This window comes from Camelus ferus, chromosome X, assembly GCF_009834535.1.
Source record: "Camelus ferus isolate YT-003-E chromosome X, BCGSAC_Cfer_1.0, whole genome shotgun sequence".
Taxonomy (NCBI): domain Eukaryota; kingdom Metazoa; phylum Chordata; class Mammalia; order Artiodactyla; family Camelidae; genus Camelus; species Camelus ferus.
In genome coordinates this window covers 51,673,416-51,698,488 of record NC_045732.1, presented here as the reverse complement: position 1 = coordinate 51,698,488, position 25,073 = coordinate 51,673,416, and the positions used below count along the sequence as shown (strand labels likewise).

Sequence of the window (25,073 nt, the reverse complement as noted above, 5' to 3'; positions counted from 1 at the left end):
ATTCTTGCTTTTATTTCTATTGTTTTCGTAGACTGCCCTAGGCGAACATTTCTGAGATGTATGTGAGATAATGTTTTGCCTATATTTTCTTCTACGAGGTTTATTGTATCTTATGTTTAAGTCTTTGTTCCATTTTCAGTTTATTTTTGTGTATGGTGTGAGGGAGTATTCTAGCTTCATTGATTTACATGCTGCTGTACAGTTATCCCAACACCATTTTCTGAAGGGACTGTCTTTATTCCATTGTATATTCTTGCCTCCTTTGTTGAAGATTAGTTGACCAAAAGGTTGTGGGGTTCATTTCTGGACTCTCTATTCTGTTCCATTGTTCCATATGTCTGTGTTTATACCAATACCATGTAGCTCTATAGTATTGTCTGAAGTCTGGGAGAGTTATTCCTCAAGCCTCTCTCTTTTTCTTCAGTACTGCTTCGGCAGTTCTAGGTCTTTTGTGGTTCCATATAAATTTTACTATCAATTGTTGTAGTTTCGTGAAATATGTCCTAGTTAATTTGATAGGGATTACATAAAATTTGTAGATTGCCTTGGGCAGTATGACCATTTTAACAATATTGATTCTTCCAATCCAGGAGCATGGGATATCTTTCCATTTTTTAATGTCTTCTTTAATTTCCTTAATCAATGTTTTATAGTTCTCCATGTATAAGTCTTTCACCTCCTTGGTTAGATTTATTCCTAGGTATTTTATTATTTTCGGTGCTATTTTAAAGGGGATTGTTTCTTTACTTTCTTTTTCTGTTGATTCATCATTAGTGTAAAAAATTCAACTGATTTTTGAATGTTAATTTTGTAACCTGCTACCTTGCTGAATTCTCCGATCAGCTCTAGTAGTTTTTGTGTGGACCTTTTAGGGTTTTCTATATATAGTAACATGTCGTCAGCATATAATGACACTTTTACCTCTTCTTTTCCAATTTGGATCCCTTTTATTTCTCTCTCTTGCCTGTTTGCTGTGGCTAGGACTTCCAGGACTATGATGAATATGAGTGGAGATAGTGGACAGCCTTGTCTTGCCCCAGATTTTAGTGGGAAGCTTTTGAGTTTTTCACCATTGAATACTATGCTGGCTGTAGGTTTGTCATATGTAGCTTTTATTATGTTGAGATATGTTCCCTCTTTACCAACTTTGGTGAGAGTTTTTATCATAAATGTGTGTTGAATTTTATCAAATGCTTTTTCTGAATCTATTGAGATGATCATGCAGTTTTTTTCCTTTCTTTTGTTGATGTAATATATTACATTGATTGATTTGCATATGTTGAACAAGCCTTGTGTTCCTGGGATGAACCCCACTTGATCATAATGTATAATCTTTTTTATGTGCTGTTGGATTCTATTTGCTAATATTTTGGTAAGGATTTTTGCATCTATGTTCATCAGTGATATTGGTCTATAATTCTCTTTTTGGTAGTGTTTTTGTCTCGTTTTGGTATCAGGGTGATGGTGGCTTCATAGAATGAGTATGGGAGTATTCCCTCCTTTGCAATCTTCTGGAAGAGTTTGAGAAGGACTAGTATGAGTTCTTCTTTGTATGTTTGGTAGAATTTTGTGGTTAAGCCATCTGGTCCTGGACTTTTAGAAAGGGTTGATTTTTAACTTCTACAGAAGTAATGCCGTTTGACTTTGTTACTCTAATTTCTAAAAGGATTTACTGTAAATGATAAATGTCACCGTATAGTGGTTGATATTAGTCTGTTTTAAATAAAATGTTTTAGACTAAAAGCAAGGGCCTGGGTGATTGCATTTTAATTTTTTGGAAGATGTAGTTTGTGCTTTAAATTGTCTTTGATTTTCATTGTTCATGTTACCTATTAATGAAAGACATGTTAAAAAAAAAAGGCCAACAAATGAATTGGGTATGGCAATTTAAATTTAATTTTCCTAATCTAGAGCATTTTCCAAAGTTTTTAATTTAGTATCTTTTAGGTGGCTTCCTTCTTTTGAGCACCCTGGATTTTTAAAGAACTTGGCAATGTGGAGAGTATTGCCATGTCTGTGTTGAGTATTGAAAGAATGGGTCAAAGGAAACAATATTGTCAAAACTACTTGCTTTCTCTAAAAATGTTCTGATTCTTAATTTTCTTATAACTCTAAGATGTTTTATTTTGGTTTAGGATTACAAATATCCTTCAGGTTATATCTGACAATCTTGTTTCTTTTGACTGTCAAAGGTAGTGAAGACAGATCTTCCCTTAATTTCTATAGAAACAGTTTAACAAAATCATTAAATGATTAATAATTCAGACTATCTTAGGCTAAGGCTGTAGGTGCATTTTTGTATTTAAAAGTTTTTGTATAAAACCTTTAAAAATTATATATAATATACCAGTATAAACTTTGTGTTTATGTGTGAAATTTTGTCTTACCTAAAGTACAATTATTTTGAATGCAATTGAAAAAGAAAAGAACAAGCATGATTTGAAATATTTGAGAGAATCCTTTTCTAAGACATTGTAGTATTGGAAAATTAATTAGGTTGAAAACCTTGGATTAATAAGTGGAACACTGATACTTAGGTCACCTAAATGACCAAACCAGATTTGGTAATGATGATATTTTAACCTGTAATTAAAGTGAATACAGTGATAATTCAACTAACAGTCAAGTCACAGATTTTAAATATAAAATACTTTTGAATAATTAAAAATTTAACTTTTTTTGGTGATGGAGATAGAAAGCTTCCTCCAAAACTGTCTGAGCTTCAGTTATTTTTTAGCTGTTAGAGGTAGATAATATCTGCTTCACAGAATAATTGTGGCTAATAAAATGAAATAATGTATTAACTGATTGGCTATTTAAATATAAAAAGTAAATTGTAGTAATTCTGTAGTTATTCATTGATTGAATCACTGTGTTAAATACAAAACAAACATATAATCAGAGTCACAATGTTACTTTGGGAAAAATTTCTCTTCCTTTCATTTTCTTTTATTCTACAATAATTTGAAAAATGTACACAAAACACCTAAACTCAGTCAGTCATTAGTTAGTTTTTAAGAAATGAGCTGTGTATAAATCAGGTTCTACCTGAAGGATTACTGGTTCTCAGAAATGGTCAATGTCATCGTTGATTTTTGTTTTTTTGTGGGGGAAATGGGGAAGCGACTTTACTGTGTGAAAAGTAATTAAAAATCTATTGGTAGAATTGTGAGATTGAACACTATTTTCAGCCTAAAAGCATACGGCATCCAATCTTAATGATAAGTGCTTTTAACAGTGGTATATTGCATCCATTATAGAACTCATTTTTGTGCCTTTTCAATAATTCATTGTTTCTGAAGTCAATAAGTACACATTTACTGATATTTTATAATAAGTTTTATTATATTGCCTCCTACTTTGGACATATTTTGGTTAAAAAAAATGCACCCATCAGCAGCACCAATTGCTATAATATAAAATTTAAGTTTAAGATTAAATTTTATTATGACAAAAATTAAATTATATTTATATATCTTTGTATTATAAATGAACAATTGTTAATAATTCTGAGATTAATGTCCAAGGCTAGACTTCTATTTAGAAATCTGATAATATATATTTTATCACCATTATATTTTGGTACATTTTTTTACAACTTGACAATGATGAGTTTGCTTCTGCAAGCTTCAAATTCGTCTGTATTTCATTCAGAAAACTGTTTATTGTTGTTGCCTATGAGCATAGGTAGGAGAACAAGGTGTTTTAATTAACTGTGGTTGGGTCAGATGGCTATGACTACCTAATATTGTTTTGGAGAATCTCAAAAAATAGTAAGCAGTGTTATTAAATATCAGATTGATACCACGTTTTGGCAGAAGAAACAGAGGAACAACTATTCTTGTGGTATAATTTTCATATACAATTAATAAAGTGTACCCTTTGCTGACTCTGTAGATAGTATTATATCAAAATTACATTGCAGAAAGTAGCAGGCCAGTTCTCATCTTATATTCATTTCTCATCTTACAATCATTCTTAGATAAAGCGTTATGGTCTCTACAGAAACTATTTGTAAAATTAGCTTGTTTGTGATTTCTATTCAGGAGCTTGAACAAAATTATTTTACATTCTAATAAAAAATGAACTTCTAATTATAGCTAAAATAACCAAAGGATATTCTTTTTACAAACCATTTTCTTCACTATGTCATTTAAAAAAACTTTCTAAATTTTGTAAAAAGAGGCACTTACAGAACATGAGGATTCAGAAATGATTCTATATAGTGACAGATACTATTTTTGTGGTACCAGAAATATATTCTAAAGTTATTTTTGTGTATTTGAAGTGAACTACAAAGCTAAGGCATTAGAATTTAAGAATACTTTAGCTTAAGCTTCCAGTTCTATAATGAGTTTGAACTGTACTAGTTGGTAATTTCATAAATCATCTGTTTTGCAATATAATAATGCTTTATCCAAGAAAGTATCATCATAGGAAAAAAATGCCCTATATAATGAAATATATATATTATATTATAACTTTGCTGCACTTTCAAAGCTGTTGGAATCTAGTAGAAGTTCCCCTTTGTTAGTTCAAATGATAAAACTATGTGCTTGTGAAGCATAGTTCTCTTTCACTTTTGGAAAGAGTTTGTCTTTTTTCTCACTGACACACAGATGGCTTTAGTTGGCAGCTGTGATCTTTATTATCTATAGATTCCAGATAAGTACCTTTTATTTATTTTCTAGCCTAGTTGGACACTTTAAATTCTAAACTTAAATTTAAAGCAAAGTTCTAGCTCAAAATATGTACATAAATAAAATAAAATATTTTAACTACAGTCCATATTTTATTTTCATGATTGACACTATTAGTCTGAGACTATTCCTGAAAGATACCAAATAGAATCATAGTTTATTTCAAATGATATTTTCTTTCTATTTCTTTTGCAACTTATCAAGCCTATACATCTTAGTCTTATGGAGTAACTGAAGTAATACTTGTATGTTTAATTACTGATATTAGAGCAAACAATTAAATAGGGAATCACAAAGATGTCCCTGCTTACCAACTTCACTGTTTTAATTCAAAATTTCTAAAACCAGGATAAAATAAGTTTTGTTGGATATGTCTTCAGCAAAACTTCTCTGGCCTACCCAGCTTGCTCAGTTTTGAAATTACAATGCCAACAATGTTCTCAGGAAAGAACCAGTACTTTTTGTTAAGAATGATATGAGAAGCAAAATCTGTACCGAGACTTGCACACAGTAGGGACTCGATTGTTACTTTTTTTGCAATATTATATATATTTTATTGAAGTATAGTCAGTTTACAATGTTGTGTCAATTTCTGGTGTACAGCACTTGATTGTTACTTTTTGAATGAATGTACAAATGAATGCATAAATGACTAGGGAAATTTTAGATAAGACATCATGAGACCACTTCTGTAAAAGAAAGTTCTTGTATTGATCATATTTTTATGACTCACATATAACCTTCCCTATAGAGAAATGGATTCAGGAAGTGAGAAAATGACTTTCTTAAGCATGTTATACTTAAGGAAGAGGTAAAATGAATTCCCTAAAGATCTGTAATGAGTCAATGACAGACATGATCTTTTATTCTAGAATTTAATTACTAGGAAACTCTTACTCATATGGCAATCAATACTTGAAACTTTAATTAAAGTTTAGAGTCTAGTCTTAAAGACGCTGAGAAATCTTATTGAATTCATCAAGAAAAAAACATGAAACAAATCAAGATAGCACATAAAAATCAAGGCCAATTCTATTAAGAAAGGACTTAGAAATAAGCTATAATTTTTATTTTTAGTTTTAAATCTTATTCAAGTATTACATTTTCTTCCATGCATGACCTCAAAGAGTTTATGCATTGCTGTGACTTCTACACAAAAGGACTAAAATGGCCTAATAGAATATGTTTCGACATTGTGAAATGCTTCATAGTAATATAGGCCTATAATATTCAAAGTGTGGTTTATCGACTTCTGCTGGTCCATGAACTGTTGGTTAGTATAGAGATTGGAAACTTTTATAGTCTTAAACCAACTTTTAAATATAATAATAAATTATGACTTGTATTTTATAGGTCTTTTTTAAACTTCATTTTTCTAGTAATTCATTTTTATTGTCATTGACAGAAACTGATTTTTAATCACAGATTGTTTGAGAAGCACTGATCTAGGTCAAAGTAAGCCTAGGAAATAGCCATTTGACACTTCTATTAAGCATTTAAAAATGTATGAGTCACCATATCAAGAGGTAGCTACACAAAGATGGATAAACCTCTATAAATTCAGTGGGGTGGATGGGTGGTAGGTGGGGGAATTATAGTGCAGTTTTTAAGACACTGGGGTTTGCAGTCAGATGTGGCTGCCAGGAGCATAACCTTAGGCAAGTTATTTAATCTTTCTAAACCTAGGTTTCTTTCCTTTAAAATGGACAGAATTAATAGTGCCTAACTATTTATTTTGCAATTGCCATGAGAATTAAACAAGATAATATATGTAAAGTAATAAGCATAGTGCCTGACATACAGGAAGTGCTCAATGAATATTAGCTAATATTTGTGAGGGAGAAACATCTATGTGAGTAACTATGATGCTAGGCAGATGTGACAAGAATTAAGCTAGAGTTGCAAATAAATTTCTATGAGTGATACAGGCTTCATGAAGAAGTGATTCAGGTCTTTGAAGAATTAGCATAATTTGAGCAACTGGAGATTAGTTGGAGGGGAATACTTTGAGTGGGAACATTTGATCTTGTACAAAACTTTTTTTTGGTTATAAATCTCTAGAGGAACTCACTAGATTATGAGTATTTTCTGGAAAAATATTTTCCATAAAAAGTAGCACTCAAAGATAATTTGCAATTTTGTAACTTTCATTTGTCTTGACTTAGGTGGTTGATGCTTTAGTGTTTGAGAGATCCATTGCCGAAATGCCATAGAGAAGAAAAAGTTTAATTTTTTAAAAGAATGTTTTTGGGTGATTTTGGCCTTCTGGATTGCTGTATGGGGATTACAAATTAGTTGAAAGCAAATCTATTAGACTAACCACATCTATCTTTAAGTTTCAAGAACAATTATTCAAGTGTCATCAAAGGGAAAACATTAATAGACATTTTGTGTTTATAAATTGACCTTGGGTTTGTTTGATATAAAGAGAAAAATGATACAGCTGGAGGAGCTATAGTTCGCTGTTACCTTAGAAATATCTGATTTTAAAATTTTGTTCTAGGCTAGTCTCTCATCCAATAAAACCAAAGGAAAAACTTCTACCTCCAGCACTGCAGGAACTCCAGCTCCAAGGATATATAGTTTAATCTGCTACTACTTCTTAGCTATGTTCTGGGTTAAATAGATTTTGTGTGATGGTCTGGAAATGCAACCATAATTCATAACATTAATACTTTAAAGTACTAAATATAGGCTTTTGAGATGTATCTCATAGGTGCATAATTTATAGACTGCTCATATCTAATTCCTTAGAAATGTGGAATACAGCTGAGAACCATATATGGTTTTGTGTTACAGATGAATGATCATTCATTAGTTGTTGTGTTTGCATTCTTTTAGTTTGTGTTTTATTTATTTATTTTTTATTCTTGAAATCAAGTCCCAGGAATACCAACTATTATTTGGTAAATGAAGTCTAGAGTTGTTGCAGTGAGGGGATTGCAGAATATATTTTAATAAATGAAATAGTCATTGTAGAACAAACATGTTCATATTTTTATATTTGAGAAAATAGCTTATTATTCATTATAATTAAGTACTTTAAGTGTGATGAGGGTCAATTTTTTTAAGTGAGGTAGAAATGGAAGAAAGTTCATAGCATAGGATAGTGATTAAGATCAAAGGATTTGAAATTAAACAGATCTGGGTTTAAATCCCAGCTCTACTACTTACTAGCTATATGACTGTGTTGTATTAAAAATGAGATGTAAAGGGCTTAACACAGTACCTGACCCATGATAAGAGCTCAATACATGGTACATTTTATTATTATTTTCTATTTTCTCTTCATCCTTAAAAATATGTGAACATTAGACTCTATTAAATGTAATGAGAAGGGATCTTAGCTCATTTCTGCCTCAGATTTTCTCTTTATGCCAAATACCCATGGAACTGATAACCTATAGTGCTACCAGCTGTGTATGAGTTACACTATGTCACTTTGGAAAACAGTTTCAATTTTTTCTTAGAAATTATGCATGTTCATTGTAAAATATTCAGAAAATTGACAGAAACTTAAAATAAATTTTATAACAAAACATACAAACATAACCATAAGCAATATTTTGTTGGATATCCTTCCAGGTTTTTTTTTCCTCATATGTATTGTTATAGCATGTGAAAAGCACCATGAGAAATCCCCTATAAAGAAGGGAAAGTCTTAGCTTTAATCCTGGAGCAGCTTGGTCCTGTTCCTTTTAGGGCAATGAGGCCAGGTCTATATTCAGTTAGAGTATCACATAATGGTGGTCTTTCGCCAGTGTAAAGTGGCTTCTCTCTGCATTATGAAGGTCATTTCTCTCTAAGCCATGGCAGCTTTCTTTTCTCCATACACTGAAAAACATTGGAATTATTATAACTTATTTTATTAGGCAAATCTTTTACTTCACCAGTGCATATAAAAAATTAGTTGATTGAATTGCTTATGAATTATCTAAGCATTACAACCCAATGCAACCACTGACATTTTTTGGAGGGAGGAAGCATTAGGCTTAAACTTTTTTTTTTTTGACTTAAACTTTTGTGATAAGCTCTTTTCCCCCTCTCAAGTTAAGATATAATATCTATCTGGTTAAAATTAGGTTTGAGTAAGTACAAAACAAAATATATTTTATAGTGATCCAAAGACTAAATCCACTTATAGATTAAAACTTCACTAGTGTAGAACCACAAAAATTCTCATTCCCTCACTCTTCTCAAACTTGGAAAATGATTTACATGTAAAACATTAATTGCTGCATTTATTGCTTTAATGTGTTAGAATAGTGACCATACATTCAGAGCATTTTATGATTTTAGTTATCTACAGATACCTGGTGCTTGTCTTTTTCACTTTTCAGAGTGAAATGCAGTCCCCATTTACTCTTCTTCAAAATTAAAAAAACAGAAGTACAAAATTAGAACAAGCCTACAGTTAGAAGGAAACTTAGAGATAATTTAATCCACTCCCCTCATTTTTCAGGTGAGGAAACTGATGCCCATAAAGATGAAAAGATGTGTGGGTGATTACATAGTTGAATTTTTCACACAGGAGCATAAGTCATCTCAACAGGTCAGAATCTCTTCTACTTTTAAAGGGTCACTGACAAAAACAATTCTGCACAAAGCTCATCCAATTTAAAAAATTACTGTGGAAAAATACATAATGTAAAATTTACTAACTTAATCATTTTAAAATGTACAGTTCAGTAGTGTTAAGTATATTCACATTCAGCTGCTCTTTCTTGCTTAAAACTTTTTTGTAATCACTTTTTTAAGACTAAAAGTCATAGTATTCTATTAAAAGACTTACTTGTCATTTTTGTACTCTTGGAGTGACAGCTCTAAGATGTGAAACAACAAATAGTGCATGAAGGCTGGTAATTTTATAACTGTTACCTAAATATCAAATCATATCAAATACCAGTGTGAAATTACAGTTAAAAGGCAAAAGAGAGACTGTTGTAAGAATTGTAGCCAAAATATTGAATAAAGTCATCATCTACTTGATTTTTTATATGCTGGAATGAGACTAAAGAGAAACATTCTTTGCACAGCCCATTTGAATTATTTTGTTTTGTGATAAAGTACAAAATTTTTCATTTCTCTCTTGCAAAGGAAGATTTAATTTCTATGTCTTTCATAAATTTTAAAATTATTATGAAGCTATCATGAAGACATTACCCCTAACTTTTTATTACAGAAGCCTATGGAAACAGAATACTTGGTTTTGATTGGTTGTTAATTTATGGAGAAACCTTTAGGTATAGCTAAATCAGTTACTTTTCACAAAGATGTACTATGATATTCTCACTTAGCTTCATTTCTGACTTCTGCATTAGGAGCCTATTGGGGCTAGAGTATAGACAGTTACATTGGGTGAGGGTCTCTCAGGTTAGAATGGATTTTAGTCGATCTTTTTTCATCCTCCCTGAAATACATTTTAATTTAAAAAAACACAAGCGTTTATGAGCTCCTATATGCTTAGTGCTGTTCTCATTTTTATGAGCGATTAAAGAATTTTAAAACAAAGTTCTTGCTTTCAGAGATCTTATAACTTACTTAATGAGGCAAAAACATACGGGTGAAATAATAGGTTGCAACAAAGGAAGATAGGAAGTGCTCAAATGTATGGTAACAACAAAGAACACTTATCCGCTGTCATGCCCCGGCCTGGACTAGAGTGCCTTGAGGAGAATGGGCAGTCTGAGAACTAAAGGAAAAGCAAGAGTGGTAGTTGGGGTAGTGGTGAAGATAGAAAAGGGAGAAGAGGAGGCTGGCTTCATGGCTTTATCAACCCTGAAGACCTATACAAGCTGTAGCAATTTCTGCCTGCTCCCTCCTTTTGTCTTCCATAATAGCTTCTTTAAACTTCACTGTCATTAGGTATTGCATGATTCCTGATTCATATTAAATATTTTAAGTGGTGAAGACAATTTGTAACTGGCTACTCATTAAATCTTCCAGAAAGTGGCTATAAGGGACCTAATTACTTTTATCTTATATGTATGGGAGCATGTTTTATCCATTCCCACCCCCAGGGCTGTGAACTCCTGTAAGACACTGACAATGTCTCTTGTATTTTTCTGTTTTAATTCATTAACTAGAATACAATAGATGCTGAATATTTATTGAAGATATGTTTTATTAATTCATTTATTTATTCTTAGTATTATTTTACTTTTGTGTGCCTCCTGGAGAAAAGTTAGACTGGTAAAATACTTTGGGGACTGGTAAAAATAATGTTATTTGATAAGTATTAAATGCCTCGTAGCTCAAGTTACAGTACTAGTGATACATACAAAATTTGTATGCAGAGATACAGCCCCTTTTTAATTATTAGAGCTTGCTGATACTTCAACACTTTACATAGTAATGGTAAAAGTGAATAAATGGTTGAAATTGATAGTCTAATAAAATGGTCTAGAAGGAAAGCTGTTCTCACTTTCTTGAAAACCCTTGTTATATGTTTAAAAATTATCTATTGTTAGAATTTGACTCATAAATGGCTGTACCTCAAAAGAATAACATTTGTCTCTCTTCCTACCTTTTTTTTTAAGTTTTGCTGAAGTAAAACTTTGGAATTGTATAGTGAAAAGAGAAAGAAGTAAAAAGGAAAAAAGACCAACCAAATATCTGTTCGGTGACAGATGATAGTGAAGGGGAAATTAATAAAACAGAGAGGGACATGAAACCTTATAAAGTAGGTGAGAATTATTGCCAAATTAGCACATGGCGAGTGCCAAACTGTAAGAAGACAAATTTAACTTACACAGTCTGGCTTTATTTGTTTTACATAGAGAGCTACAGGAACTGTATCTGATTATTACTGGTAAAGATTTGACATAGATCTTTTTTGACAGGTGTTCTAAATTGTAGATTCTAGTCCTAGCCACTACCCAGAAAGGTGAATGATTATAACTTAATTTTATAGCGATTTACTGTTGCACCATATACTGTTTGTTATGTAAAGGAATATCATAAAGTATGCAGAGTGTACAAGGTAAAACATACCTAAAAATTTTTAGTCTAGTACAGGGATATCTTACTTTATTGTGCTTCACTTTATTGTATTTTGTAGGTACTGCATTTTTTACAAATTGAAGGTTTGTGGCAACCCTGAATTGAGCAAGTCTATCAGTGCCATTTATCCAATAGCATTTGCTCACTTCGTGTCTCTGTGTCATATTTTGGTAATTCTTGCCAATATTTCAAATCCTCCACCAGCAAAAAGATTATGTTTCACTGAAGGCTCAGTTGATGGTTAGTATTTTTTAGCAATAAAGACTTTTAAAATTAAGGCATGCACATTTTTTCAGACATAATGCTATTGCACACTTAATAGATTATAGTATAGCATAAACATAACTTTTATGTCTACTGGAAACCAAAAAATTCATATGACTCGCTTTACTGTAATATTCACTTTGTTAGTGATCTGGAACTGAGCCCACAATGTCACAGAAGTATGCCTGAATTCCACCCTAGATTTCCTTGTGTTTTAGATCTCTGACTTTACTTCCTTATAAAGTACAGTTTTACAATGCTTGCAGTAACAATTTTTTTTATATGAGAAGGCTATTTAGAACTTTTTAAATATGAAAAACAAGTGTATCTATGCAGGATAATTTTTGTTTAACATGAAGTGGCATTGGGTAATAGAAAGATCATAAGTTCTGGAATTGGTCAGAGTTGGGTTAAAATATGTGCTCTGCAACTTATTACACTTTGTGTATTTTTGTGAGGTTATGAAGATTAAATGGAATGTGACTAGCATGTAGTAGGCACTCAATATTAGCAGTTCTAAGCATTTTATTAGGAATATGCTATATTTAATAGTTAATAAATCAAAGTATATTTTATTCCTGCTTTATACTTATATTTTACTTAAAGAACTCTTCCTTTACCTTTACCTGACATTAGTACCTTCATTAGCTCTTCTTTCTCTGGCTAAAAGAAATGACCAAGTCATATTTCTGGTTTGCATAATTGATCTTTCATTCCCACCTCTCTTGATATTTTTGGGGTGTCATTTCTACAAAAAAATTAAAAATGACCTAAGTGTTGAGGGGAGTACCATTAAAACCACAGCTACTTCATTCATCTTTTATCTCGTACTTGTCTTTCTTTATGAGATGTGTGATTGTATGTCTGTCTATACTTATAAAACAGAATAGAAAGAAAAAATACAATTAATCTTTGAAAATAATCAGTTTGCATGCAAATTGTATTTCTAGTTTAATGTATGTACTGTCAGTGTGACCTTATGTTACCTAAGATCCTAATGTGATTAAGAATAGGAACCATGTATGAGGGTTGGGGGTGGAAATCACACAATGCTGCATACTGCTCAGTAAATATTAAACAGCAGCAATTAGGAATTGCCTTAGATGTGATTATAATGCATGTATGATGGCAATGATATATTCTAGGTAATATTTTAATTAGTTATCACGTCTAAGATAGTCAAACATGCAAACAAAAAACTGTTCTGTGCTGAAAGACACCAGACAGCATGTAGTATTTCAACAATTTCAGCAGATGCTCTATGTAAATCTTACTCCTTGAGGATTTCATTATTCTATTTCTCTCAAACAATCACAAATTGACTCTAGAGAGTGGAAATTTGTGGTTATTGAACTGCTTTAATTTTCTTTTTACAGAATAGGAAATGAGAATAAAACTTGCATGCAACAGGTGGGAAAACAAGAAATGTACGATAATTATCAAGTAACCAAATGCTATTTATTAGAAGAAATTATTAAGCATAGTGAAAATAATAAGAAATAATCTTGAGATTAATTAGCATTGATAATTCACTTAAGGCTTTTGATGCCCATATATTTTTAGATACTTTAAACCGTATCCAGGAAGTGGTTTAAAATATAAAAAAAAAGTTTCACTGGCCAACTAAAATTGATTATTCATGAGATACCTATGCTTATATCAGGAACTCAGCTTTAACCCTGAAAATTTACACACAGAACTGCAACTGAAAGCAAAAAAATCTGTAAAAGATTGAGAGCATATGTTTGTCTATCACATTTTTGAAAGTCTGGTTATTTACCACTTGACCAAGCCTATCTCCTTAAAGTAGCTGAGACTAAAATGAAAATAGAGCAATTAAAAACATTTTAAAATTTTGTCCTGGAACACTGAACATCATCATGGAACTCTTCCAGTTTCTGGAAAAAAATCTCAAATTACTTAGGAAACAAAGAAGCAACACTACATAACAATGGCAGGAGAGGAAGCTCTTTAGAGCTAAACTGACTAGAGGGAAAAATACAACTTGACAGAGAAAACAATAAATGTTGGTAACAATGATTGATTTTAAGTGTAACAAATACTTTGAAATTATACCTTCAAAAATTGAAATAATCAACTGAAAAAGTCTTCTTGTAAACTGTTGTGAGGAAAAAAAGAATGAAGTCAGAGAAGCTTCTTACATTCTCCTCTTTTTTCCAGAATAGAACAGTTAACAGTGTTTCTTTGAAAAAGGAAGGAGGCTATATTGGGCTGATACTGAATGTCAGAACATTTCAATGCTCAATTAATGACAGAAAACATAAAAAGCAAGTCAGTAAGATAAGGTAACTAACTTTCAAAAAATGGAAAAGCAAAACATAAGTTGATTAAAAATGTCACACTTAAAAATATTAGTTATCATTCACACAAATGAAGTAACTTGTGTATATGTGAAATATATATCAAGATGGTCAAGAACATGGACTCTAGATAAACAGATTGATTAGATTCAATCCCAGCTCTGCTACTTCCTAGCCAAGTGTCCTTGAGAAAGTTCTTTAATTTCTCCAGGCCTCATTCACCTGTGACATGGAGATAGTTTCTATCTCATAAATGTCAATCTGAGAATTAACTGAGATAAAATAGATAAAACACTTAGAAGATATACTTGACACAAAAGAAGCACTTAAATATTAGCACATAAAATCTTTATGTAAATATGTATATGTATACTTTAAAATCATCTGTAGGTCAAAGAAAGAACAAAGATTAAGCTTGTCAAATGGTATTTTAAGTAATTAACTCTTAAATCAGTGTGCCTCTAACTGAATTTCATAGGTTTAATCAGACTGAAGCAATCCCAAAGAGCCTGCAGTAACTTTAAGGACAACTGTCAGTCAGTTATTACTGATATTAAAGGAGCTGAAGATGAATCGGTCTTTTCAAAGCTCCCTTTGTGAGTCTGGTTTAACCAGAGCTGAAATTTGACTCTAATTCCTTGCTAATCATTGTTTTACCTACTTCTCTGAGTTTTACATATGATAAACCTCTGGCTATTTTCAGGGTAGATTTCCAGGGTAGATTAGTTTGAACTAAGTATTAGCAACTGATGGTTTTTATGCCTTGAGTATCACATTACGGGATTTAGAACTATTTGTTTAGTCTGAGCTGGTCCTGGGCAAAACTGAGGATTTACAATCTACAAAGCTGACTCATATCCTTGGTCTGCCTCTCAGATTCCTAGTTTGGCATTCATACCCTTATGGCTTTTAATGTGAGCCATTTTCTGGGAGTTTTGCATTTTAAAAAGGTTATATTGGAGGTGAAAGAACATCTGTTTTCTGTGAAATGAGTGCACTTGTGTGCACTTCAGTAGAAAGTAATTTAAACATTACTTAGTATGGGATGCCAACAGGTTGTTGATCATCCTATATACAATGTTCTTCCTACTCTCCCGCTCCCCTGCTTCCAGTTATTAAGAAAATATCTAAATATCTGACCCTTAAATGAGTAAGAGTCGTAAGAAAGTCTTGCAGGCCAGAAACCGTTTTGATGGATTGAAGGTGCAATGAAATACTCTTGAGGAAGACTTGAAAAAGATGATTAAGTAGGAATATAAAACATAATTTTGAAAGCATAGTGAATAGAATAAAACAGTAAAACCTTCCCTAAGCATCAAAAAATGCTTTATTGATTAGAATTGATTAGTATTGATTATTGATTACAGTACTTTAGAGGCTACAAGTATGTAATATTTCTCATTATTAGCCCCTGCCTCTGAGTGATTTGCTGCCAACCAATGATTAGAATCTGTCAGTGCAGCCCTATTGAAGGAGGACTGATTAGATGATGTTAAACATAAAACAGGCGGGTGGTTCTCAGCACACAAATGAGTGTAAAAACTGTCATTTATCTTGAAAACTAAGCATTTTATTGTCTTAGAAATGTTACTGTATAAATTCTGCAGAAATGAAATGTTTTTCATGTTCTGGAATAAAGACAGACATCTTGAGTAACAGAAATGCTAATTTAGTCTTCAACACCATTTGTGTGATCACTTTCCCTTAAAGTTAAATTCAAGTATTACTCTTACACATTTTTTCCTCTTCTTTAGAATTATTGCCTGTGCTATGAGCATGAAACGCTATGTGGAAGCTAACATTTCTCAGAAGTCCCACACCACTATCAAGTACTTCATGAAGATGTGGAGCAGTGTTAGTGACACTCTTATCTTCATCTTCCTTGGTGTTTCTACCATTGGAAATAACCATGAATGGAATTGGCCTTACATTTGTTTCACTGTCATTTTCTGTCTTTTCTGGAGAGCATTAGGTATGGTGGATATTGTTTTGTGTGTAAAATATGTCAGCTTAATTTGGGATTGCATTAGAAGCAAGATATTTAAAATTCCAATATGCTATATTTGCTTTACTTATCATAAGTGGACTGTTTTATATCTTCACTTATGTAGGGGGTCCATAATAGCAAGGCTAAGTAACAGGCTCTGGAATAAGACTACCTGAATTCAAATTCTAGTTTCACGACTTAGCCTTATGGCTTTGAGTCATATAATCTGCTAAGCCTGAGAGTCCTCAACTGTAAAATAGAAGTGGTATTGCTATCAACTTCAGGCAGCTATTGTGAGAGTTACATGACATAAAGCAGTCAAAGGGCTTAGTATAGTGCTGGGCACATCATAAACTTCCACTAAATGTTAGCTTTTACTACTACTACTACTGCTGCTGCTGCTGCTACTGTGAATACTTGTGCTATTATAATATAGAATATTATAACAAATTTGTGGGTGCTCCTAGTACTACTACTAAGAATTAATACTCAATAATATTACTGTTGCTAGGGTGAGCACTGAAAGATTTCATTCTTCTCTTTCTGAGTATTTACATCTCCCTGCCTCACCTTAGTTTACAAAGAAGGAGTAAAAGTTACCACTGCCCTCAGCACTATTGTTTCAACTTCCTATCCTAACACACATGTATGCATCTTGCTAACGTTTGCATCAGTATTATTTAAGTACTGACTGTATCATGGGGAATGCTGACTCCAGCAGGAAAATCCGCACCATCTATGTCTTTTCCTCCAAACCTAGTAGAGGCTGAGTGACATCTGGTACCCCCAAACTATACCTACTGTGTGATTTTACAGTTGGCTGCAGCTAAACCTTCTAATTCAATGCTTAACATTTTAAAAAAGTACTCCATTTGTACTGAAATGAAATACACATGTGAGCATATTTTTCATCTTGAAAACATCACAGCTTCACTGCTAGTTAAACTGAGCTGTCTCTTTAATCTTACATTTTATAGTCTGCATAAGAATTCAGTTTATAGTTTATCATCTTTTCTTGACATTTATATCTCTGTTTCCCTCCTCCTCCACAAATGAACAGAATCGTTGTAAACTTTTCTTTGGAGACTATAAGTTACTCTAGCAATACTGAGGGGCATATTAGGGAAATTGCTTAGGGTTTTAAGGATGAATAAAAAGGCTGGCCAGGGTATGCTTTATCATCCATTAAAATGTATTTAGGCTGGCCATTAACAGTGAAATCATCATGCAAGTTCACAGAAGGCAAGTTCTAGTTTATTCTGAGCCCACTGGAAAATCTCACTAGGGTTGTAAAATGTTCTTTTTTCATCTAAGCATCTTTTTAAATAAAACTGATCAAAAAAGTCTACTTTGTGCTCATATACTATAAAAAAATAGCTGACAGGAAAGAAAAAAATGAGAGATAATTGAGGAGTTTTTCCTACAAAATGTTAAGACCTAGCAAGAGTAAACATCAAAGACAGAGGCTAAGATTTCTATAGATTTGTATATATAGTTTGTATGAAAATTCATGAGATGAAACAAATCCTCTTTTTAATACCATTTTATTTATAAACTATAATGTATAGATAATCACTACATCTAGTATGAGAAAAGGAAAAAGATCTATATATATATATTTGTGATTCTGAAATATTAGAAGATTTTAGTAGTTGATGCATCAGAATATTCTCATTCCTTTGGTTTGGGAACCAACATAAGATGAGTAATAAACAAAACGGAAAAGTCAGCATTCTGGCAATATGTCAATATTACTGACACAGTACACCTAAGTTGGCCAAATGCAGTTTGACTCAAAGTGTGCTGGATGAATTTCCATTTAGTCAAAATGGTAATTTGGCCTCAAATAAATATACTGTCACTACTTCTGAATTCTGGTAATTTTAATATAGCAGAAGGGTGATTAGAAATGTTATTACATATGTTTAGGCAGTACTGGAACAACCTAAATGTTCAACAGTAGGGAAACAGTTACTATTAGAAAAATAATAATTTAAACAGTCATATGTGGCTTTGGAAGGTTTTATTCCAAATTGTTAGCAATAATTTTCTCTGGATGGGTGGGATTATGGGTGTCATATGCTTCCTTTGCATATCTGTGTTTTTTTCTAAGAGCTTCCTTTGCTTTTGTAGTAATAAAAAAGAAAATTAAAAGAGCTAAGGAGACAGAGTTTTCAAAAGGAAAATTCAAAGTTCTAAACATTTCAGTAGATATAGCTTTTATTTAAAGTTAATTATGTCAGCTCTAAGAGTTTGACTAAGTTTTCATTTTCTGGCACTGTGTAAAATTTTTAAATTAAATTAAAATATTTCTAAAAACAGAAAAATGAACCACAATTCTTATATTTAGAGGCTGCAAGACTACTCCCATGGACCTCCAAACCATATACTCCAATGAAGAGCATCTGGGATTTTTTCCAAACAAATCAATTTTAGCTAAATTGTCTGTTGGCCAACTTATTTCAACTCAAATTTTATGTAAGAACCTCCACTTTCAGCTAGCCTATCAAGGAAACTTGCATTCTCTTCCTGGTCTTGAAGTAAATAATCTTATAAACTCATTCACATTAAGATGTTCAAAAGATAATCACTAGGAGTGAGATCTGTGGGGCAGAGATTTAACTGGTTTCCTTCAACTAGTACTGGTACATTACTAAGCACTTACTTCTCTCCTGGTTAAGGCTGGTTTTTGAGACTACAGACAAACATGAGTAATAAAAAGCTCTGTTTGAGACTTGAGTCTTGGAACTCTAGATTCTGGGTGGCAGAAATAAAAATAGTTTTCTTCAAAACCTTGAAGAATCTGGAAGCCTGGCTCATTAAAGATTAAAACCAATACAGGTCACATTACTTAATTTTTAGTTCACTAGCTTTGATCAGCTCAGTAATATTTATTAGACTGAAGAAAAATGTTATATTCTGTTTGCAGAGTCTACTTTTGCAGAATACCCTGATTTAATCCACATAGGCCTAAGGAAGGGAGTTGCACTGCCTTCTTTCTAAGAAAACTGAGAACAATCATAAGGAAAAAACAAAACGCAACCAAAACAAAATGTAACTATTTAAAGAAAACTCTCTGAGGAAACAAACCTTTTAATAGCTTAGTTAATTTAGACTTTTAAATTATTCATCACAAATCCTTAGAATTCCAGTCGAGTATAACACTAATTTATTAGAACACATTTGTAACACTTTTCCTTCTGTTGATTAATTACTCAACTATTCTTCTTACTGGAAAATTTAGGAGTTCTTGTGCTGACTTTCTTCGTGAACAAATGTCATGTGAATACAGTCACCAGAAAGGACCAATTTATTATAGCCTATGGAGGACTGAGGGGAGCGATCTGTTTCTCCCTTGTTTTTCTACTCCCAGAGTTTTCCAGAAAGAAGCTCTTCATTGCAGCAACCACAGTTGTTATCCTCTTCACTGTTATTGTTCAGGTAAACAAAATAAAGTAGGGCAATTTGAAATCTTCCACTTAAATGGCTAAGAATGGACCAACATTCTCTTTCAGGATCTTTAACTGAGGCAGTTTATATTTGGGGGAGACAATTATAGCATATGAAATAGCTTCTACCATAACTCAAACAGGACATCTGCAAAAGCTGAGATGAGATTTATTTTCAAATCAATAGGGGAAGGGAAGAATGTGCCATTTATTCAATTGGTTGATACCAATAGCTATACAACAAATACTGCACTTTAGCTACTTAAAAAGGTAAGGTTGGGGTTGAGAGTAGTTGAGGAAATAAATAAAATGCTTTAGGAATTTCATTCTAAGGCAACTTTCCTCTTGAATTATCTCCTTGTCCTGTCTATATCACCATTTGTCTCTAATTGCTAATTCACTGCATTTCAGTTTTATAAAACTGGCCAAAAGAATATTGGAAAAAAATCTAAAAACCTATTTAGTAATTTAATGAGATGGTATTTCAAATTTTGGCTGAATTTTTTAAACTAGGAGAATGATGGTGGATATTTGTGTGTGTGTGTGTGTGTGTGTGTGTGTGTGTGTGTGGTAGGGTAGGACAAATCAGAAGATGTGAGTGAGTTTGGCAGGCTTCCCTTTAAACAAAATAATTATTTCTCTATAACAGGTGAGATTATTTTCTTAGGTTTTAAATTTTGTTTTGTTTTGTTTTATTTTGTTTGTAAATGACTAAGATTCAACATTTATTTTATCCTCATTTAAAACTTAATCATGTGTATTAAACCAACCCAAATCAAATTGTGTTTTTATCTAAACATTAACTGATCTTCACTTTAATATGTGTCAGGTAAAACAATGTAACTTCAAAATGCAAAGTCATTTTAAAGAATTAATTTTCTTTTTTTTTTTTAACATTTTATATAGAGTTATACTCATTTTACAATGTTGTGTCAAATTCCAGTGTAGAGCACAATTTTTTAGTTATACATGAACATACATATATTCATTGTCACATTTTTTTCACTGTGAGCTACCACAATTTTCAATTTCCATTATTTTAAAATTCTTACTTAGTATCTCTGATAATTTATCAATAGCATTCATATACTCCTTTAATTGTGCATTTCCTCCAAGTATTCAAGTACATTTTACTCCTAGAGACTTCATCATTTGACATTTACATTTTCCTGTTGTTTCAAATAATGATGTAATCCACTTAAGACTCTAATTAGGGAGTTTGGGTGGAATTCAGGTGTTTAGAGGGAGTGTTGTTAGTTGCAATTGTAGGTAGATTGTACAATAAAGAATTTCTCGTGTCGTTCCAACTCCATCTAGTGGTTAAAATAATTGCAGAAATTTTAATTTTTTTAAAGAATTAAGACCCAGGAGGGAAAAGAAAACAAAAGTACAATGTTATATTTTATTTATTGGTGATTAATAAAATTGCCATGATGTGATTCAGGCAAATGAGTCTGGTCCACCATGAGTAGAACATATCTTTGAATTTTTTTCTGTGATGTACTGGACATGCTTTGTAATCATCTGACCATTTTTACCCCTTTATTCTTCTTGAGGGAGAAAGAGGACCAGAGCTGAAATCAGAAGAACTGGTGCTAATCACAACTTCATTCCAGATGAGCTTTCTTTTATATATATATAGTCAGTTTTATATCATATATATAGTCAGTTTACAATGTTGTGTCAATTCTGGTGTACAGCGTAATGCTTCAGTCATACATGAACATACATATATTTGTTTTCATATTCTTTTTCAGCATAATTTACTACAAAATATTGAATATAGTTCCCTGTGCTATACTTGTCGTATATCTATTTTATATATAGTAGTTCGTATCTGCAAATCTCAAACTCCCAATTTATCCCTTCCCACCCCATTTCCCTCCTGGTAACCATAAGTTTGTGTTCTATGTCTGAGAGTCTGTTTCTGTCTTGTAAATAAGTTTGTTTGTCTTTTTTTTTAGATTCCACTTATAAGTGATATCATGTGTATTTTTCTTTCTCTTTCTGGCTTACTTCACTTAGAGTGACTATCTTAAGGTCCCTCCATGTTACTGCAAGTGGCATTATTTTATTCCTTTTGTGGCTGAGTAGTATCCCATGGTTCAAATATATACCACAACTTTATCTAGTCATCTGTTGATGGACATTTAGATGAGCTTTCTAATCACGAACATCTTATTGATTACTCAACATCCTTTATATTTTTTTGGAGAAAGGGGATACAGGACCTATCTTTCCCTCTATTTTGTTATAAAGATCAAATAGTAATATAAGTTTAAAAGCACTTTATGTTTATAAGATATTATTGTTACTATTATTATTATTATTAAGAAACTTATTTTCATATGCTGCCTCAGGTTGTCAGTTCCACTTAACTACAATTTGGATTCTGCTCTCACTATTCCACTGAAATTATTCTTGCCAAAAAGTCTCTGCTAGCTTCTATAGTGTCAAATTAGGACATATTCTTTTGTCTTAATATTATGAAACTTGTCAGCAGAGTTTTATACAATGGACTCCTTCTTTCTTGAAGTGCTTTCTTTTTTGCTTTTTTGACGTCATACCCTCCTAGTGTTTCTGTCTTTCTGGGCATTTCATAGACTTCTTTGCAGGCTGATTCTCTTTTTTTGGGTCTCTAAGTGTGGGAGATCTCCAGTATTACGTCCTTAACATCCTGTTCTATTATAATTTTTCATTAGGTGTTTATATTCATTTTCATAGCTTCAAATGCAATATAAATTCTGACGACTTCTAAATCTAGTTCAGATATCTACTCTGAGGTCTAGATGTTTATATTAAATTGTTACTTCATACTTCTACTTGGATGTCTCACAAGAACATCAGAGCTGTCAACTGAAAAAAGACATAACCTAAAAGCTGTGAGTTATGTTTTGTTTGGGGAACTTACGGAGCTCTATAGATTGGGAAACAGTCTCTCAGACAGCTCTGAGAAACTGTTCCAGAGAAGTAAGAGAGAGCCAGGTTATATAAGACTTTTTACTGAAAAAACATGTAGTAGAACATCAAAAAATTACTGCTTATTGTTCTTTTCTGTGTTTGAGAAGATGCAAGAGTCTAGGCTCATTGAAATTACTCCTTTGATATGCATCTTAACTATCTAGGGCCAGTATCCTGTTTTTCTCTACCCTGCTTTCCTTTCAGGGCACATCACTAGGGGTGGCTAGATGGCAGGCAGTATTCATTATTTTCTGAAATGGCAGGCAACATTTTTTTTTGTCCACACAGGCAATATGTCTACAGAGGTCAAATCTGATCCTCATCTGTTTTAATCCTATCTTAGTTAATGGCACTAACATCTACCCGATTACTAAAGCCAGAAATGTGGAATGCATCATTGATTATTCCCTCTAACTTATCCCCTACATCAAACCCTATGGTTTCAAACTCCAAAATATAATCTTCAATATAGTATTTGATTTAAAATTTTTCCAGATATGCAGAATTATATTAATAATATATTTTGATTCATGACACAATAGAAACATTGGCCCATATGTGACATTTATTCATTTATTTAATACTTTTAACAGCTGTGAACACAACACAACCTAAGAAATAGAAAGTTAATAATTACCCATTCAATGCACTTCTATACAGTTTTCTTGCCTCTGTCTCACACAAGTAACTGATATTCTGAATTTACCATTTACCATTCTCTTGTTTTTTAAAAAGTAGTTTTTGAAATCATGTATTACACATATAGGCACATACACATAAATAATATATTAATCAGTTTAAATTGTTTTTTAACTTTATAAAAGTGTGTATGTGAAGGATGTGTATATATGTATGTTTTGCATGTAGCTTTCTGGAATTTTTTTGATTTGTTAACATTTTATTACCAATATTTATTCACATAGTTGTGAGTAGTTGTAGCTCATTCATTTTCAGTGCTCTACAATATTGTATTTTATGATTGTAGACCAATTTATTTATTCATTGTCATTTCAAATGATACTTTTTTTGTTTCTCTTTTCTTTTTTGGTTTTACAAATTGTGTTGCCATGAATATTCTTGTATTGTCTCCTTGTGGAATCTCTATGCTATTCTCCATTCCAATTGACATCATCTTAGTCCAAACTGTTTCCTGAACTGCCTTTTTTTTTTTTTTAACATTTTTCATTGATTTATAATCATTTTACAATGTTGTGTCAAATTCCAGTGTTCAGCACAATTTTTCAGTCATTCATGGACATATACACACTCATTGTCACACTTTTTTCTCTGTGAGTTATCATAACATTTTGTGTATATTTCCCTGTGCTATACAGTGTAATCTTGTTTATCTAGTCTACAATTTTGAAATCCCAGTCTATCCCTTCCCACCCTCCACCACCCTGGCAACCACAAGTCTGTATTCTCTGTCTGTGAGTCTATATCTGTCCTTTATTTACGCTTTGTTTTTGTTTGTTTCTTTGTTTGTTTTTGTTTTTCTTTTTTAGATTCCACATATGAGTTATCTCATATGGTATTTTTCTTTCTCTTCCTGGCTTACTTAACATAGAATGACATTCTCCAGGAGCATCCATGTTGCTGCAAATGGCATTATGTTGTTGGTTTTTATGGCTGAGTAGTATTCCATTGTATAAATATACCACTTCTTCTTTATCCAGTCACCTGTTGATGGACATTTAGGCTGTTTCCATGTTTTGGCTATTGTAAATAGTGCTGCTATGAACATTGGGTTGCAGGTGTCATCCTGAAGTAGTGTCCCTCTTGATATAAGTGCAGGAGTGGGATTCCTGGGTCATATGGTAAGTCTATTCCTAGTCTTTTGAGGAATCTCCATACTGTTTTCCATAGTGGTTGCACCAAACTGCATTCCCACCAGCAGTGTAGGAGGGTTCCCCTTTCTCCACAGCCACTCCAGCATTTGTCATTTGTGGATTTTTGAATGACGGCCATTCTGACTGGTGTGAGGTGATACCTCATTGTAGTTTTGATTTGCATTTCTCTGATAATTAGTGATACTGAGCATTTTTTCATGTGCTTTTTGATCATTTGTATGTCTTCCTTGGAGAATTGCTTGTTTAGGTCTTCTGCCCATTTTTGGATTGGGTTGTTTATTTTTTTCTTATTGAGTCGTATGAGCTGCTTATATATTCTGGAGATCAAGCCTTTGTCGGTTTCATTTGCAAAAATTTTCTCCCATTCCGTTGGTTTTCTTCTTGTTTTATTTCTGGTTTCCTTTGCTGTGCAGAAGCTTGTAAGTTTCATTAGGTCCCATTTGTTTATTCTTGCTTTTATTTCTTCTAGGAGAAAATTTTTGAAATGTATGTCAGATAATGTTTTGCCTATGTTTTCCTCTAGGCGGTTTATTGTATCT

General features: G+C 32.3%; 1 protein-coding gene across 1 annotated transcript in view; it reads left to right on the top strand.

The window, feature by feature from the left end:
- Positions 1 to 25,073, top strand: part of LOC102507511 (sodium/hydrogen exchanger 2) — a 62,396-nt gene that overhangs the window by 6,172 nt on the left and 31,151 nt on the right. Inside the window, exons 4-5 of the mRNA XM_006194491.2 lie at positions 16,042 to 16,259; positions 19,519 to 19,715. Of these exons, the coding sequence (XP_006194553.2) occupies positions 16,042 to 16,259; positions 19,519 to 19,715 (415 nt within the window). The remainder of the gene's footprint in view (positions 1 to 16,041; positions 16,260 to 19,518; positions 19,716 to 25,073) is intronic.